Here is a 16,027-nt window from a genome sequence, read left to right as displayed (position 1 = left end):
TCATCTGGTCAAAACTATACGTTCAGGGTCAGCAATATCCTTTGGTAATGAATGAAGTGGTGCTGAAGGTTCCCAAATGTGTCTGAACTCTGTGCCTCTTAACTACCCGTCAGTGATCAGGATGATCTCCTCACTCGTCTGACGAGTTCGAGAAGTTCAGTGCAGATGTGACCGAGGGAACTGACTCAAGTCATGAATGTCTCTCGGAGCCACTGCTAAACAACTTCACCCTCCAAGATCATCCATTCTCAAATCGTCAGTTTGTTTGGAGCTGTAGTCACCATGCCAAGGTCTGGAAGAGAAAAGCCACCCTAAGTGGAGAGAAAATTGGTGACAATGGTCAGATCCCATCCAAGAACCACCAAGAGAGAGGACTGCTCCAAACTGGAAGCTTCTAGAACACCCGTGTCAGCGTCCATGGTCAAGCAAGCTTTGCATGGCCAAAGTTTGTCCAAGAAAGAAGCCCCTGCTCCAAAATGGACACCTTCAAGCTCAATTTAAATTTGTGGATGATCACAGGGAGAAAGAAGCCTTCTGGTGGAAAGGTTTATGGTGAGATGAGACAAAAAATGGAGTTGTTTTGGGCAGAATAACCTGAGGTGTCTTTGGTTAAGAAAGGGGGAGACGTTCAACCCAATGGTTAGCTCAATTGTGGTAACAGCACACACTCTGGAGCCTCAAAGCTGCTGCGTTACACAAAGTGGATGGAATAACGGAAGAGGACTCTTCAAGCATCATCTCGAACCATCAGCTAGAAGGTTGAACCCCTCATGTATTTGGGTGTTCCAACAGGACAACAACCCTAAACACACCTCAGAGCTGGTGTTGAAACAGCTAAATGGGGCTAACGGGAAGCCTTTGGAACGGCCTGACCTCGGCTGTATTGAAGGGATGCGGACTGCTCTGGTCATATTCTTATGATGAAGAGTTCTCAAAAATCCAAGCTAGAATTCTGCCTGATGCTTGTCAATGGCTATCGGAAGATTTAGCGTGGTAAGAAACATTTCCACAAATATTAGGGATATTTTTCACCCTGCATGTATAATTTTGACCCAATGATGGTTTCAGAAAACCCGCAAATCTAACACTTGTGTGCTGTAATATTTTGGTAATCCGCACAATTGATGATGTGGTATAGGATTTGTGTTTGGAAAAATGCCATTATTATTATTATTATTATTATTATTATTTTGATTGGGATAAAATTGTGACGTCACTCAGTCTCAGAGGTGAACTCCAACCTCTCACTGGGAGTGGGGTGTAGGAAGCTTCCTGACTTCTTCTCATATCCTACGCTGAGGTCATCCAAATTCTTACACTAGTTAGACATTTAGTGTAATTCTCTGAAACTCAAGTGTTACCAGTGCCAACATTGATGAACACGAGACTTTAATGGCAGATTTGAATCTAAAGCAACACCCACGCTGCTGACCTCTGAGGAAAGACAGATGGGGCAGCCATGATTTTGAAGAATATTTACTTGTGTATTTAGTCATTTTGCCCAATGCAAAACTATTTTTTTTTTTCCTGTGCTCTTTTGGGGTGTGCCTGTAAATTATCTATCCCCTGCTCCTAGAATAAATTACTAAACAGCTGTGCCCCTACTTCACTACATGGGTCATCTCAGCCCCCATATCATTTTAATGATGGTGTATTTATTTAAAAGAAATTTTCTTTGTGTTGTTTCAGATGTAAATGGAAATGGCAGCCTCTCCATGTCTTCATTTGTTCAAATTTCTCCTCCGTGTAAACTGCAACACAAATGGAACGATGATAAAATGGAGAAATCGACAAGCGGATCCAATAATTTGACAGGAGCCTCTGTCCAGTGCAGCTCTGACACTGCTGGCAGCCAAACGCAGGGAGAAGCCATCAACACTGATCAACAAGAAGTTTATGAACAGGTCCAAATTCACACAGGAGACACATGTCATTGTTTAAAATGTGGCAAGCGATTCTCAAACAGAAGGAGTCTTAACATCCACATGAGCGTTCACACTGGAGAGAAACCCCACTGTTGTACAGAATGTGGTAAACGATTTTCACAGATTCGTAATCTTCGGGTCCACAAAAGAATTCACACTGGAGAAAAACCTTATGTGTGCTCTCAGTGTGGCAAAAAGTTCTCCACCAGTAGCAGTTTTCGGAGGCATGCGAAACTTCATACTGCAGAGAAACCATACTGCTGTTCTGAATGTGGTAAAAGCTTTTCCAGTGACAGCAATCTTTATAAACATGTAAAACTTCATACTGGAGAAAAACCTTATTGTTGTACTGAATGTGGCAGACGGTTCTCGCAAGCGAGTCATCTCCAGAGTCACATCAGAATTCACACTGGAGAGAAACCTCACTGTTGTTTGGAATGTGGCAAACGATTCTCACATGTTGGTACTCTTCATAAACATAGAAGAATTCATACTGGCGAGAAACCTCATTGCTGTTCTGAGTGTGGGAAAAGATTTTTTCAAAAATGCCACCTTCGAGAACACATCAGAGTTCATACTGGAGAGAAACCTTATTGTTGTTCTGAATGTGGTAAACAATTCTCTAGCAGCAGTAGACTTTGTAGCCATAAAATAATTCATACTGGTGAAAAGCCTCATCACTGTTCTGAATGTGGCAAGCATTTCTCAAAAATTAAGTATCTTAATAGCCACATGAGAGTTCACACTGGAGAGAAACCCCATTGTTGCTTGGAATGTGGCAAACGATTCTCATACCTCGGTAGCCTCCATCAACACAGAGGAATTCATACTGGAGTGAAGCCTTATTCTTGTTCAGAATGTGGGAAAAGATTCTCACAAAGATGCTACCTTCAGCAGCACATCAGAATTCATACTGGAGAGAAGCCTCATTGCTGTTCTGACTGTGGGAAAAGATTCTTCCAAAAATGCCACCTCCAAGAACACATCAGAGTGCATACTGGAGAGAAACCTTATTGTTGTTCTGAATGTGGTAAACGATTCTCAACCAGCAGTGGACTTCATAGCCATAAAAAAAATCATACCGATGAAAATCCACATTGCTGTTCTGAATGTGGCAAGCACTTCTCAGACATGAACAGTCTTGATATTCACATGAGAGTCCACACTAAATCCCATTGCTGTTTGGAATGTGGCAAACAATTCACACAAATAACCAGTCTTAAGAGCCACATTCGAATCCACACAGGAGAAAAACCTTATTGCTGTTTTGAATGTGGCAAAAAATTCTCTTCCTGTAGTAGTTTTCGGAGGCACACACGAATTCATACTCGAGAAAGTGTGGCAAACAGTTTTTCTAATGTGTCTACAAACATGGAAAGAGTGACGGAAAGCCTTATTGCTGTTCTGGATGAAGTACAGGATTCTAATTTTAAGGAGTTAACTACTCTGTAAGAATTCATAGTAGGGAATCACTTTTGATACTGAATGTGGCAAATGGTTTTTAATCATAAAGCAACTTCAGATTTAGATCTGAATTCCTGCTGTGGAGAAATCTTACTGTTGTCTAGAATGTGGCCAATGATTTACACAGAGTAACCTGAAAGATTTTGTACTGGAGAGAAACCTTTGTTGTTGTCATCAATGTGGTAAACAGACAACACTGCTCATCATAGCCATAAAATAATTCATAGTGGTGGTAAACCTCGTAGCTGCTGTGAATGTGGCAAGTGATTCCTAGACAACAGTGACTTTCATAGCCATAAAAATAGATTATACAGCTGATAAACCACAAAAGTGAACTTAATGTGGCCAGCAATTCTCCCGTACCAGCTATTTTCAGAAACACACAAGATCTCACCTTGGAATGGAAAGACAAAGCACCTGAAATGTAGAGAATATGCCGCTCATGGGACAGAACAATGGAAATTTTGGGTGCCGTGGAACTAATGAAATGGAGCTTCATACAAACTACAGAAGGAAGCTTGACTAGGAACGATGCAGCTGCTACATGAAGCTGTTGCTGAAAATAAACCGCTAGTGATAGCTTCAACCGTGCAGCTCTGTGTTAAGACTAAGAGGTGAGGTTCATGTCTGTGTTATTGTATGCACTCGAAACCACTGTGGAGAAATGAACCTCCACAAGAAGCCATACGGTTGTTGTTAATGTGGCAAATGATTCTCACCAATATTCATTGTGATGGACGACCGGCTACAGACTCCGGTCGCCACCCCCAGGCCGCCAGGAGGAGCCCTCCGGACAGCATAATCGTGCCCCAAGTTCCAGCAGGGCCTCATGGACTTTGTAGTTTGTATACACAGCCCTGCTGGATACCTTGGGGGCCACCGGGAGTCGCTGTAGGGGGGCTAGTGGGCTCTTATGTCCCCTATAACCCAGGAGTGCGTCATCATCACGTGACAGGAAGGAACGACGTGCTCCCGGGCTGAAGAAAGGACTGTTTACCCTGACCCGGAGGGAATAAGGACTTGTGGGTTTGGCCAGGAACCACTTCCGGGTTGGGGGATATAAAAGGGCTGTGGAAAAGCCCAGACACTGAGCTGAGCTGGGAGGTAGGGTGGCGAAGTGTCTGGGCGAGGAGGATTTGTTAGAGAAAGAGTATTGTTTGTAGTTATTGTGATTTATGAGTGTGGAGTGGAGGGTGCTTTGTGCACTGTACTTGAAGAAAATAAAGAAGTCTTGTACTTTTATCCAGTGTCTGGAGTGGTACCTGAGGGTGTTAGAGGTGGCCCCACGCCTCTACTGCTACAGCAGTTGTTCAGAGTTCCAGAAGGGTTCACAATCTGATACAGTACAGGCGAGTATCTGCTTTATCAGACTCGGAACATTTGGAAGTATATCAGCCAAACAGCAACTGGTCTATGTCATAAAATGCTAAATAACAGCAAAAAAAATGTAGTAACGGTACTGTAATATGATGAAAGCGTTCTCCAAAGGAATAAAGCTGAAAAGGTTCAGTGCAATAAACTAAAGATACAGACGTACAATAAGATCAAATTCACAGAGTAGTGCCAACTAACAAGAAGTATCGATACCAACTTGAAAGAACTCTTTGGTGGGGTTACAGCTGAATATATGATTGTTTAGGACCTGAACATCTACAGGAAATAATGAACCAGTTCTGGGCTGTTACTCTGCTGACTAAAGGGGTTGTCTAGGTGAGTTGAGTCTGCAGTGGTCTCACTTACTGTATTCCTAATCCTGGCAATGAAAACCAGCAGTCCTGACTACCAGTGACCTTTTCAGTATAGGAAAGCACTGGTTGTCACCAGAGGAAATGGGGGAGGTCGAGGGGACAGAAAACATCAGAACGCTCCTGGGGCCTCATGCATGACACGATTTGTAGAATTCACAATAAACATGGAGCATGGACATAGACAGAAATGTGCGTATGCAGCAAAAAGTTCAGCTGCGTAACCAAAGTGCCATTCACTTCACCTTTATCTGTCCCAAGCAACGTGAATTATAAGGCACACGCCTGGGGCTCCACTCCGACTCCTTCCAGAATTTCACCCATTTGAATATGCAGATCAATATAAATAGGTCTTTCCGTGCAGTGTTTTTTTTTTAATTAAAGATAATGGGAAAAGCACGTATGAAAAGAAATGCAAAGTGGAGGCAAAGAAAAACGTGCCATTTGGTGGCTTAGATGGTGGTAAGAGCAACATAAGGAAAGTAATGGAGTGGCCCTCAAAAGTTCAGGTTCAGAAAGTGGTTAAAGTAGACCTGAAAATGCGACTGACTGACTGTCCTACGGAAGTGTATTAGGGACACAGTGAAGGAAAAAAAGGTCTATGTCGAGATTAAAGTTGAAATGTCGACTTTAGGGTACAGAGAATAGGAAAACAAATAGGAACACAGTGAAGAAAAAAGGTGGAAATGTCGACTTTATTCTCGAATTTTCCACTTTAATCTCGTAGTTTATTTTGTCATTAAAGTAGAACATTGTAAACTTCATCTTAGAATTCTAAGAGTTTCATTTACTAGAGTTTCACAGATCCCATCCTAACTTAAGTAGTATGTTAACTGCTGTGCATTCTATGTGCTGTGTGTGTGATTCACTATGTGCTTCTTGAGCGGACTTTCTCTTTCATAAACAGGAGCATGCAGGCAGTGATCGCCACACAGAACACATTACATTCGTGACATTACAGCCCTCTGAGCATTTTATAATACTGAGATGTATACTTGATAGGAATTAAAGCATGTTATTAAACATGGAGACGCAGTGGTAGCGACAAGCGGGTGCCCCATCCAGAGATTGTTCCTGCCTCCTGTAAGATACTTGCTGTGCCGTCAGCGACACTCGATAAAATAATTCATTGCAGCAGTACTGTCTCTTTCAAGCGTACTAACCCCCAATTCCTGTCTTTCCTTTTCTTTCTCCATGTCACCAATTGCCACACAATAAGCTCTGTAATAAATGTCAAGCCATCTGTAAGCTTAGAATGCCGACTCTTCAAAACTTTTAAGGGATATTGAAAAATCTTCATGATACGTGTTTAATTATTCCATCCATCTATCCATCCAGGGTCATGCCAGTCCCAGCAGGCATCGAGCGCAAGGCAGGGCCAATCTCTGGATGGGGTGCCAGCTCATCGCTACCGCTGTTAAATTGTTAACTTCATTTAACTAACATATACTGTTAACAATGCATCTGTGGTAAGAAAGGCGCTATATCGCGCCCAACTCAACACAGATTGACACAGAGGCATGTGTAAAACAAATAAACTATTTATTTTTCTTCAGCTGGAGGGCACATTTTCCCCGTAATCCCCCCAGGCACAACACCGTCCCAAGCACCAAAACCACACTGCAACACTCCTTTCTCTCTTCTACCACCACTCCTCACCAAGCGTCATCGTCGTCATCGTTGTTGTCGTCGTCATCCTCCTCCACCCGACTCTGGCCATTGAGTGGTGGTTGCTTGCTCCTTTTATGGCCCACCCAGAAGTGCTCCAGGTGCTTGATCACCTGTTTCTGGTGGCACTCCCGGGTGGGGCTGAAGATTAGTCCAGCTGGGCTCAGGAACCCATGCCACATCCCCTGGAGGCCACCCCAGATCCCAACAGGCCTGTGGAGAACTCCATCTCCCATGAAGCCCTGTGAGAATCCTAGGCACCACTCCAACCCAGGACAGCAGCCATCCAGCGTCCAGGGGGAGGTACTGCACCATCCAGGGCTGCTCCCCCTGAATACTCATCGAAGGGGCGTCCCAGCCGGGCATGGTACCCAGCCGTCCGCCACACTGTATAATGTCATATACATACTTTAATGCATTTCATCTTAAAAGCGATATCAAGTATACAGTACGTCCTAGTATTCTAACAGCACAGAGCTCAAAGAAGATAGCGCTTGGAAATCTAAATCGACTTAGAAGCCGTTCATCATCATCTGTTCTACTGAATTGAACTGACGTCCTTTATTGTCAGTATATGGTACAATGAGATTCAATATGCAGCTTTTCCATAAACATATTTTCCTGTAAAATGATTAATAATAATAAGATAAAAAACGATAAAATATATATAATATGAAAGCATAACTCCAATATACATGTACACAGAGTGCAGATAGTGCAAATGCTTCATAAGGTAGCTCAGGCTGTGTAATATTGAAGTTGTAGTGCAGGTTTCCAGTGAGGTCATCGTAATTTTAAGTAGGAGCACTTTATGAACTGATTGAGTGTGTTTAGAGCTCTTGGGATGAAACTGTTTCTGAACCGCGAGGTCCTTACAGAAAGACTCGGAAGCGTTTGCCATACTGTATGGGAGAGGTTCAAATAGACTGTGGCATGGCCGAGTGGAATCCATACAGATGCTGGTGGCTTTCCTGAGCCAGTATGCGCTATAAATGTCCTCCTGGGCTGGCAGCTGCATCCCATAATCCTCTGCACTCCCGACACAACCCGTCGTAGAGCTTTCTGATCAGCTGCCGTGATTCCACACTCAGATATAGTGGGTTAAAATATTCTGAGTGGCGCAACAAGAGTGACAACGCTGAAGCAGCTCTGGTAGCTGGAATAGTTTGGACGTTCTGTGTGCACTATTGTTACAGAATGATTACAATGAAGTGAATTAAATTTAGCAAATAAAAATTATAAACTTATATCAATTCATTTCAGTGTATTTGATAAAGCCTGTGTCATGGGATTGAATGTAAAAAAGAACGGGGAATCACACAGAAACAGTAGCACTGCTTTGATGTTGGGTGCCGCCCATGGGTGGGTGGATGGGGGACCCTGCTGTGAAAATGTGAGTGGCTTTACACCAGGTTTAATCTTTAATCATGTAAATGAGTGTATGCAACGTTTATAGATGTGGCCCCCCTGGTGGTGACTAAATAAAAGTCAATGGAGATGGACTCAGAAAATGTCAACGGCCGTGCTTTCCTAACAGTGCAGGTGATGTCCTTTTCGCACTTTGGACTGTTGGTAATGGTGGTCTCCAAAACATTACATGACACAAGGTGGCCGTTGATTTCCAAAGAGCCAGGAGCGAGGCTGCAGAAGTCGATCACCGTCCCCTCCATCTTGATGGGGTTTAGTTCTGTGCTCTTTCGTGACCACCATACTTCAAGGCAGTCCACTTCTATATGGGATGTGTATCTTCATTGGAGTGGAGACACACAACTGTCCTATCATCAGCAAACTTCACGATTTTAATGGAATTACTGATTGCGGTAGAGTCATTAGCTGTTGTGCCATTTAATACATACCTGTGGCAAGCTCCTGGGGTCCATAACAATATCAGTTGATAAGCAGGAGCCTAAATACTAAGCAGGAATCCAAACCTGAATTCCTAATTCAAAGTGTTGTCCCCAAAATGACTCCACCATGGACAACGTGATTTCCAGAGAGAGGACAAGCAGGAGTGGGGTCTTTGGAAGTCAATCGCCATTTCTACTGTCTTGATGGTGTTGAGTTGTCTCACCGGGTTAGGAGGTGGTCCACTTGTAAGGTAGGGTATCTAACCATCGTTAGAGAGGAGACCCATGACTGTCATTATTTTCAGCACACTTCACGATTCTGATGGAATTATCAGTTGAGGTAGAACCATTATGTCATTGAATAAGTTCAAATGGTAAGCTGTCGGGGTGCCTAATGGGATTAGGGGGATCAGTAGGAGCCTAAATACTAGCAGACATCATAACTGGGAAGCCAACGTATCTGTGATTGCTTAACAATGGAGGTGATGTTCTTTTCCCACTTCAGAGTGTTGGAAATGTTGGTCTACAAAACTGTCAGAAATTTAAGCAGGGAGGAGGGAGTCTGTTAGAACTCAAGACCATCAAGACAATGGGAATGGGGGTTGAGTCCGTGTCATTACAAGCACATCACGTTACAGGAGTGCCCACCTCCCTTCGGTAGCAAAGCTCCATACCATGAAGTATGAGACCCAGAACTGTCATATTGTCATCATGTTTAATGACTCCATTAGCACAGTCTTTGTGGCATTGAGTTCTGCATTATTAAAAGCATAAGGTGGTCCAATGTATGTTGAGATATCTCATCACCATTAGGCAGGAGACTATAAAAGGCTTTTGAGTGTATCCTCGTTTAATGGACTCTTCAATGTTCAACATCTCCCTCCACCTTAACACACTTAATGAAGGTGTCCCTGCCACTCTGACATTCCAACGTGCAGCGAGAAAATCAGAAGACCCACCAGGTGGGAATCTGAAAGGTAACTAGACGAGCACTCTGACCTGGAGCTCTGATGTTTGTGTAATTGTGCCACTCCAAAGATGTGTGAAGTGATCATGGTGTTTGATCTGCTTATGTCCTAAGGTTCCAATTGCAAAAATGGATTTGGTAACCTCTACCATGTCCAATAAAGTAAAGTCAACTCTACCTGATGTCCAAGTGTTCTTGCTGTGTGGTAAAGCCGGTGGTTGATCACCTTTGTCAGTTTCTATAACTTGATGATTGACGTCCTAAATCATAGCGATGTGGATGGGCTGACTCAGGGGTTGTCTGTATTGGGTGCAATCAATTGAAACATTTTAGCCCAAATGGGTAAATGTTACCTTCAGATGGGGGAAAAAAAAGAGAAAAGAGACGGTGATATTACTGGGAAACTAAACACGACTGCATCCTGTGATGGAATGTCTCAGCACACTTGGCTTCTCATCTCATAGAGGAAGTTCAAGAAACTGGATTTCACCCCAAGCTCTTTTTCTGGTGCTGCACAAATAGAAACGTGTCAAGGAGACAATAAGCTGTTATTAAACGTAATGTGAAAGAGGGAGAAAACAAACACCATGTGTCCAGTAGGGGGAGACAACTCCCTGGGCTTAACTTCTTCTCGAGTGATCACAATAGACATTTTTAGAAAATGGAATTTTAGTGTCCAGTGGAGAGCGTTAGGTCCACAGATGGAGCGGGTTCAATGCTGGGAATCGAAGTTTGGAATGATCGCTACGCTTTATTCCAGCTCAACGCCGCAAGTGGCTATAAGGAGACTGGGGGTCGTGTTTTGTGTACTCCCTGCCTCTGATTTAGAAAGGAGCACTTCTGGCTTGCGCGACGGGATGCGTCACATGGTTACACTACCAGCCAATGAGGGTCTGCAGCACCGTGATCGCATATGTATGATGTTAATTAGCCGAGTCCATATATGGTTGTTTCAGGGTGCAACCAGGAAGGGTTTGAGGAGCACATTTACAAGGTGATTGTGATCTGATTGGGTACATTGTGTAGAAATGTTTGCACACCAAGTTTTATTATTATTTTTCATTTTCGAACTTTATAAACGAGGCCCCAGCTGTTGTTCCACACTATTGTGGCTGGGATCGGCTCCAGTTTCCATGTGTCCTGCTCTAGATAAGCGAGAAATTGAAAGGGTTATTTTAACATTTTTTTGGATGTTAACCCTTAACATCTGATGACCTACTTTTCTCTGGTGGTCTTTCAAATCTCAGTATTGCACACACTCCACTTCACTGAGGCTTTCTTTATGCTAAACGTTCTCGTTATTATGATTATATCTACAGTATCTCTATATATAAAATCCAACGTCTGTCTGACCGCTTTTCACGAATGAACTACTTAGCGCGATGAGAGAAGTCGCAAACATTAGCCAGAATGTTCAAGCAAATGATAGAAAAAAAAAAAAAACTCAATCTAAAGCGTTAAGTATCATAGTTCACTTGCGGCAGCAATTAATAAGCGTGAACAGAAGAGAGAGGTGGCGGGACCACTCACTCCATCCATCAACCAACCCGCTATATCCTAACTACAGGTTCACGGGGGTCGGCTGGAGCCAATCCCAGCCAACACATGGCGCAAGGCATGAAACAAACACTGGGCAGGGCGCCAGCCCAATGCAGGGTGCACACACACACACACACACACACACACACTAGGGACAGTTTAGAATCACCAATGCACCTAACCTGCATTTCTTTGGACTTAGGAAACCCACGCAGACATAGGGAGAACATGCAAACTCCGCGCAGGGAGGACCCAGGAAGCAAACCTAACTAACTGCGAGGCAGCAGCGATACCTACTTTGCCACTGTGCCGTCCCTATATATATATATATATATATATATATATATATATATTGTAGCAGATATAGCGCTTGTCCACCTCTCGAACCCTCAGGTACCACTCTGATGACCAGGTGAAAGTATAATAATAATTCTTTTTATTATAATACAGTGCACCAAGCACTCTCCTCCCCACACTCATAAACACAAATAAACCAATACAAAACTCTCTCTCCTCCTCGCCCAGACACTTAGCCCACCTTCCTCCCAGCTCAGCTCAAATGTCTGGGCTTACCCAGAGTGCTTTTATAGCCCCTGACCCGGAAGTGGTTCTAAGCACAACCCACAAGTCCATTTCCTTCCGGGTCAGGGCAAACAGTCCTCTTCGTCATCCCGGGAGCACGTTCGCTTCCTCCAGTCACGTGACTGTGACGCACTCCCGGGTTATAGGGCATGTAAGAGTCCACTAGCCCCTTCACAGCAACTCCTGGAGGCCCCCAAGGTATCCAGCAGGGCTGTGTATAGAAACTACAAAGTCCATGAGGCCCTGCTGGAACTCGGGGCACCAATATGCTGTCCGGAGAGCTCCTCCTAGCGGCCTGGGGGTGAGGGCCGGACTGGAAAGCCGGCAATCCTCCACAATATATAACGATTAAAATCCGTAATTTGCTTGGACATTCCAGTTGATTTTGCGACTTCTCCAATTGCGCTATGTATCATAGTTCGCTTGCGAAGCGGGCCGAGGGAAAGGGGCGTGGCTTTCCTCTCTCACGTGCCAGCCTCGGGGCGGGTACCTTACTTCCGCTTAGCTAGCGAACGAGAGAACAACTTCAAGGACTTAGATCGGGCTTTTTTTTCTCGAATTTTCTTGAACATTCCGGTTGATTTTGCGTCTTCTCTCATCGCGCAAAGTATCATAGTTCACTGGCAGGAGCGATATATTCTCGCTAATCCAAGACCGAGGGGAGGGAGAAGCGTGACGTCAGGAGTAGGGAGCCTGGCAGGACCCTCCTCACTTTCCTGTTTCACTATTATGTTGGCGGAGCTACGGGGGATGGCTAGGTATTAATTATTATTTTCTTTTTGTCCTCTTTCTGATTCACAAGTTAATTTCCTATCCATCCTTCGTTCAACATTAGGCTGAAACAGATTTTGGATGCAAACGTGGATTTGTCTTTCCGTCTCTCCTTTTATGTTGCCAGCACACTGCATTGCCATTACAAGTTGTTGAGTGCTATGTAACCAGCTGGGGCGCCACTGAGCCCCAAACCTCAGACACAGTGACGCCCAACACGATTCTGGGTTTAAATCACAAATATTTATTCAACCAAATCAGCTGTCCAACGATCACCCGTCACAAGATCAGTAGTCAAATACACAATTCTCTCATTTTCTTACTCCTTCCATCTAGGAGTGTAGCTCACTGACCCCCAACTTGGGCTCCTTTTCAAGTCAGACCTAAAAGTGCTTAATGTGCCCCAGTGTGCCCTATGAGAAGAACTTCCACATCAAATTCAAAACAGGGTGGTCCTCAACCTGACAGCACCTTCTACCAGCACCAAGAGACCCTGACAGGGCTGCTATGCTGGACTCCAACTCCCAAACACCCTTGCAGGTGTCCAAACTGGGATACTACCAGTGGACCACTGCCACCTGCTGTTTGGGGGATGGAACTGCTCCCTGCTTCCAACTTCCACTTGTCCATCAATGATATTACACTGGCTGGGCACAAAGCAGTTTGCTTGTCCACCTGGCAAGCTCTTCTGTCCTTCCATTCTGGTGTCCCATCTGGTCAAGAAATTACACACCATCGTGGCTGGGATACTTGTCCATCCTCTTTGGCACTTTAAGCTGTTATGTCCTCACAATACTAAGGCACATCAGATGAGGGTCAAACACACTGCAAAGCTGGAGTTCTGCCTAATCAGTGAAGTGGTCAGCAGGCTGCTAGAGAAAAGTCTCCATTAAAGAATCAGTCAACGTGCTCTGAGATTTGAAGGCTCCTGCACTTAAACCAAAAGAGCACAACACAGACACCTCAGGGCAGGTCACAGGATGAAGTGAGGAAAAGCAGAAACATCTCAGAGGATTTGACACACTGGGCCTTGTAACGAGTTGGGGTATCCGCTCTCATCGAGACGTCACAGGGGGCTTCACAGGACTTTGATCAGATGGTGCTGGTGCTGGAAATTCACTGAAGAGAATGATAATCCTATGAATATCCAGGTCATTAAGAGCAGAACTGAATAAAAGCAAACAAGGCAGGAGTTTAGACTAACACAATGGGAAATGTTAAGAAACTCCTAGATGTCCATCAGTGAAGTATTCCTGATGTTTGATGACCAAAGGCCACCACACCACTTCTTTTAAGGCTGGCACTTGGGATTATAAGGATACCAGCATTAAGAGATGGAAGGTTATGATATGAAATATAGGAAGGAGCAAAGAATATTAAATGCTTTGTCCGCCATTAATAAAAGCAAATCTAAAAGACACGGGTAACCAGTGTAACGACGCCGAGACTGCAGTCATCTGCTCTGATGATCTGTTTGTGAAGGGAAACATTCTGAGCACTCACTGAAACTGACTAAGCAATGACTTAGGCACACCAGACACACACACAAAATCACACACTCGCACACACACACACACACACTCGCACACACACACACACAAACACACACAGGAACACACACACACAGTTTCATTGCCAAAGGTGTTATATGGAGGACGTTTATCTTCTACATTATTTCATCTGTGAATTTCTATGAATAAATTAAATGTAGCTGATGAAAATACTTTGTTTTTAATCAAAAAATCATGAAGAATATTAGCATAGACAACAGCTAAGGATCTTTATAATAAAACAAACCCAAGTCCTCTTCATCTTGATTTATTCATATTACTTAAATAATGGATCTCACTCAAACCGACAATTTGACAAAACACCTTTTTAGATTAATGCTCATGTCTCTTATCTTCTTCTCTTCTATATTGGGAATCTAATTGTATGCTAGGGTAGTATAAATCAACTCTAAAATCGACCCAAAATTTGAGATAAACAGAGATTACATTAATTGCAATAAATGAGCCATGGCTACTAAGGAAATAATAGCAAGCCAGAAAAAAGGGTATGACAATAAACATAAAAAAAAGGAGGAACAGAGAAAGTGAATTTAGATTAAAAAAAACAACTACAAAAGACAAAAAAAAAGATAGATAGATAGATAGATAGATAGATAGATAGATAGATAGATAGATAGATAGATAGATAGATAGATAGATAGTTAGTTGAAAGGAACTATATGAAAGATAGATAGATAGATAGATAGATAGATAGATAGATAGATAGATAGATAGATAGATAGATAGATAGATAGATAGATAGATAGATAGATAGATAGATGAAAGGAACTATATGATAGATAGATAGATAGATAGATAGATAGATAGATAGATAGATAGATAGATAGATAGATAGATAGATAGATAGATAGATAGATAGTTGAAAGGAACTATATGATAGATAGATAGATAGATAGATAGATAGATAGATAGATAGATAGATAGATAGATAGATAGATAGATAGATAGATAGATAGATAGATAGATAGATAGATAGATAGATAGATAGATAGATAGTTGAAAGGAACTATATGATAGATAGATAGATAGATAGATAGATAGATAGATAGATAGATAGATAGATAGATAGATAGATAGATAGATAGATAGATAGATAGATAGATAGATAGATAGATAGTTGAAAGGAACTATATGAAAGATAGATAGATAGATAGATAGATAGATAGATAGATAGATAGATAGATAGATAGATAGATAGATAGATAGATAGATAGTTGAAAGGAACTATATGATAGATAGATAGATAGATAGATAGATAGATAGATAGATAGATAGATAGATAGATAGATAGATAGATAGATAGATAGTTGAAAGGAACTATATGATAGATAGATAGATAGATAGATAGATAGATAGATAGATAGATAGATAGATAGATAGATAGATAGATAGATAGATAGATAGATAGATAGATAGATAGTTGAAAGGAACTATATGAAAGATAGATAGATAGATAGATAGATAGATAGATAGATAGATAGATAGATAGATAGATAGATAGATAGATAGATAGATAGATATTTAAAGGTGAAGGGATACCTTTATAAAGCCATATTTGTGCCAACAATATATGCTCCAGAACCTTGGGTACTGTAATGGACAAACAAGGGTCTAAACTAAATTAACACAAGTTGAGATTATTTGTTTGTGAAGAGCGGCAGGAAAACCCAAAAGAGACAGGATAAGAAAATAAATAAATAAACAGAATCTCGAATTGAAACCACCTGAGGAATGAATACAAGCCAAAAGTACACCTCCGGTGTTATGGACTTCAAAAAGAAATTAAACAAGGTATTCCAATAAATATAAAGCTGCTTGGAATGAAGGGTGATTGAAAGACATCGAGGGGAACACCGTGAATGTCGAGAAGTTCAGCCAGAAAAGGAGGGATATCATTGGAACAAATTCATATCCAGATAAAATTTCGAACAAAAATGTGATCAATGGC

General features: G+C 42.4%; 2 protein-coding genes across 2 annotated transcripts in view; one reads left to right on the top strand and one right to left on the bottom strand.

Moving 5' to 3' along the window:
• Positions 1-4,575, top strand: part of LOC114641555 (zinc finger protein 883-like) — a 16,292-nt gene extending 11,717 nt beyond the window's left edge. Inside the window, exon 3 of the mRNA XM_028790591.2 lies at positions 1,690-4,575. Coding sequence (XP_028646424.1) covers positions 1,690-3,377 — 1,688 coding nt within the window. The 3' untranslated portion in view covers positions 3,378-4,575. The remainder of the gene's footprint in view (positions 1-1,689) is intronic.
• LOC114641566 (zona pellucida sperm-binding protein 4-like) overlaps positions 1-16,027 on the bottom strand; it is a 102,722-nt gene that overhangs the window by 49,082 nt on the left and 37,613 nt on the right. The gene's annotated exons all lie outside the window — the stretch shown is intronic.

Source organism: Erpetoichthys calabaricus, chromosome 5 (assembly GCF_900747795.2).
Source record: "Erpetoichthys calabaricus chromosome 5, fErpCal1.3, whole genome shotgun sequence".
In the NCBI taxonomy this organism is placed as follows: domain Eukaryota; kingdom Metazoa; phylum Chordata; class Cladistia; order Polypteriformes; family Polypteridae; genus Erpetoichthys; species Erpetoichthys calabaricus.
The sequence above is the reverse complement of the archived record's forward strand: the minus strand, read 5'-3'. Positions and strand labels throughout refer to the sequence as shown.